This window comes from Cornus florida, unplaced genomic scaffold (assembly GCF_030987335.1).
Source record: "Cornus florida cultivar Cherokee Brave unplaced genomic scaffold, ASM3098733v1 CherokeeBrave_3.0.0_Hap2_Chr03, whole genome shotgun sequence".
NCBI classification, from domain to species: Eukaryota; Viridiplantae; Streptophyta; class Magnoliopsida; order Cornales; family Cornaceae; genus Cornus; species Cornus florida.
The window spans coordinates 40,313,529-40,317,311 of NW_026775573.1; the positions used below are offsets into that span (position 1 = coordinate 40,313,529).

Here is a 3,783-nt window from a genome sequence, read left to right on the forward strand (position 1 = left end):
TCGGATTTGTTAGTGTTTTTATCACTTGATGGATTATTATATCCTCTTTAACTCATTGACATTGTGATAAACATTTCCATACGACTCATTGGAGTGAAGATTTTTAATCGTTTCATGACTTTGAAGCAATTGAACAATTTCATTGCATGTGGAAGTGGGTGGCTTTAACATAATTATAACAAATGATTCGTAGCCAGGCCCCAATCGAGTGAGGAGAGTGAACATTTTGGTTCTATCATTAACTGCCTTGCCTATTGTTGCAAGATCATCATGGAGACTTTTGAAACCACGAATATAATCAGAGAGAGTTAAAGATCCCTTACGATGCATTAGAAGTTGTTGTTGCAGGCAGAATTCACGCACTTGTGAGTCTTGTGCAAATGAATGAGTTAGAGCAGACCAAATTTCTCCCGTGGTGTCAAGTCCGATAACCGCAACCAAAACTTTCTCCGTCAATGTTCTAGTAATCCAACCACGGAGTAGCCGATCCGACTTTCTCCATGCAACATATTTTGGATTACTTATAGTACCGCTCCTGCTGGAGTCTTCGTCGATACTAGTTGATGTCAAGTACATCTTTGGCATATAAAGATTTCCATCAATAAAACCAAGCATGTCTTGAGACTCAATTAGTCCCATTATTTGGGTTTTCTATATGAGAAAATTTGTTTGAGTCAACTTGATGGAGACAAAGTTGGTTGCATTGAGAGAGGATGGGTAAAGGTAGCTTATGGTTAAACGTGACATGTTTAAGACTTGTGGGTTGAAGTATTGAGAAGAAACAAAAATGATCCACAACTTTAACAAGGAAGAAAGAAAGAAAAAATCACAGAAGCTCCCAGTTAAAGCTCTGATACCATGAAGAAAAATGTAGTTTAGTGAGTTTTGAATTTCTCCAACCGTACCTTAATTGGTTGTGAGATGAACATTTTATAATGATCTGGAGAGGAAACCAACCCCTAAAATCTTAGATTTGGTTTCCTAAAATCATGTAAAACATAATACAATATATATTGTTACATACAATAAGCTTTCTCATTGAGATAAGTTTTATCACTAATTAAGTTAGTGTTATCTCTCTCAACTTGTAATGAATAATTCGTTCCATAATCTTCTTTGTGTGTATCAGTCTTGCATTCTTAGGTGAACTTATCATAGAAGAACGCTTGATTTCTTACAATATTTTTATCTCATTAGATGAACTAGGATCCTTTCTAGCGCCGGAGAGATCCAGTACAGAATTCAGTGGTTGAGATTACATTATCACTAATGGATTATATCTATCAATTCAATCTCAACCACTGAATTATGTACTGGACCTCTTCAGCATTGGAGAAAATCCTTATCCCTCATTGGATATGTCAAATTTTTTATTTTTGAATATATGCATCAACCATCTTTTATTTGGAAAGGTGATAAAGTACTTTTTTATTTTTTTATACCAAGTGAATTCCACACAAAATAAATCAGTTATTTAAATAAATTGTTTAAATTTTTGAGAAAAAAAAAAAAAAAAAAAAAACCAATTATTTCTTTCCTTCGTGCTTAATTATATTTTCTGAATAAAATATGAAGTTAATATTGTTTTCTCATTTCATTTTCTTCATAAATAAACCAAACTCATATCTAATATATATTTTCTTTTATTTTCCCTCTTATTACTATACCAACACAACATCAGTGCTCTGTTTCTTACTTTATAAAATAAAAATTGAAAAAATCAATCCATAAATGGTGCATCACGTGCAAAGTAATTTTCTCATTTTACTGACAGGCACTCTCTCTCTCTCTCTCTTTACATTTCAAATCATGCCCATCTTTTTCTAGTTTCAACACCATCTTTTGGATTTTACCATTTGGACCATTCGCTACGCCATCTTTTGAATTTTACTACTTGGACCATGCTACAAGCCTAGAGCTTAGTCCTAACTCCCAAGGCGGCATATGGGTCAGTAAAACATTATAAATGTAGGCTATTTAAAAATAAAAAAATAAAAAAAAATTAAACATAATAAAAATAACTTATCCATCAACATTGGGCAATTTATTTTACACATCTCACTGGATAGATTCAGTCACAACCTCGACATAAATATTTGTCAAACACCAAAAAAATAAAAATAAATATATATATATATGTTATCCGAAAAAAATAAATAAATAATGTCATGTTAGTGTTGGCACCAAAAATTTTCACACAATGTGACAATGGGCCAATCTTCCCATCGATATTTACCATGGAAAGAACGCGTTTTTACTTCAAAATTACCTTGTGTTCTTCGCCACCATGCTGCTTTCCAGAGCACCATTTACTTTGTCACATATCACAAATTTCATATTCTTTCTGTATTAAAAAAACATTACAATAAAATAAGTAATAGCGGCAAAAAATTAATATATTTTCCTTCTCTCAACATATATATATACATATACAAACTTGCATAACTTGTGTAAAGAGATATAGACTATAGTCATGGATATTTGTATAGGTTCAAGTCTGCACAATGGTAAACCAGTTTTTTCCTACCAACTGCCCAAAAATTCAAGAGGGTCTCCCAAGTTCAATGCCATTTCATGCAGAGCAATGTCTGAGAAGGCTAGTGAAAACGAGAGTGCCAATTTGTACAAGGTACTTTCTCTGAGTTCAAACAATGCAGGGATTGATGAGATAAAGAGAGCTTATAGAACTATGGCTCTGAAATACCATCCTGATCTCTGTCATCCTTCCATGAAGGATGAATCAACCCGAATGTTTGTTCGAGTGAACGAAGCTTACAAGACTCTGATCGATCGTGTTTCACGCGAAGAGTACGATTATGAGATGGGTTTGAGCAGTTGTGGACGGACTTATAAGATTGAGAGAGATGATCAAGTTTCAAGAAAGAGGTGGGAAGGCCAGATTATCGAGTTGAGAAGAAGATCCGTTTACCGCGAAGAGCAGAAAGATGGATCATGGGGCAGTAGAGCTAGGGCTCGGAATAGGCCTTGTGCAGAAATTTGATGGCTTGAATTTGTTTGCCAATTTTTTGATGCATTCATCTTTTCATCTACTTTGGAATTCTTTCATTGTTTTATTTATTTTATTTTTTTATCAAACCCATTCTACTTAGATGTCACCCCAACTTGGTCATTATTGTTATTATGAGTTTTTTGAATCAATCTTAGAGTTCTGGGAAGCAAATGTAAAAATGGGACAATATTCATGATTAGGGGTAATTACTTGAGCAATAGTTGTTCTATAAACAAAAATCAGAAATTACTTTTTGGTTGATGATTGGCTTGTTTAGCCTAGTCTGCATCAAAAGAAAATCTTTGGTCTATGATCTTATAAGCTCCCCTTTGGTAAATCAAATGCACAAGGGAGCAGGTCCTTGTGATTCTCACACACAGTACACACACTTCTCTTGCTTTAGCATATTTTTTCAAACAATCATTGTAGTTTGAGAAGAAATGATGACTTCCAGATCATTCTAAATCTGATTATGGTAGGATAAAGAGAACCCATTGACGAGTGAGAACCAGTTCTCCATTCTCTCCATTGTCTCGTATATACCAGACGGCCAAACAGCCACCATTACGTATTCTGCAGCGAAGTAAACCACCTCGTCCTCCTCCACCTCACAATGGCATGACACTAACCAAACAGCAAACCAAACCAGTTAAACCAGTCAATTTAATCATCCCCATTCTCTCCCCGGTCCAAGCATCGCGGAATAGGCCTAACCCACCATTTCTCACTGTTAATCGTGCTAACCATTACACCCTCTGTGATCCAGACAATGT

The 3,783-nt window shown here is 34.8% G+C and overlaps 1 protein-coding gene across 1 annotated transcript; it reads left to right on the forward strand.

Annotated features, from left to right (window-relative positions):
* The first annotated feature begins 2,473 nt into the window (after positions 1 to 2,473).
* LOC132300336 (chaperone protein dnaJ 20, chloroplastic-like) lies at positions 2,474 to 3,168 on the forward strand. The gene has a single exon (XM_059797362.1). It carries the CDS (start codon positions 2,474 to 2,476, stop codon positions 2,999 to 3,001), a length of 528 nt encoding a protein of 175 aa, XP_059653345.1. The 3' UTR covers positions 3,002 to 3,168.
* The last annotated feature ends 615 nt before the right edge of the window (positions 3,169 to 3,783 follow it).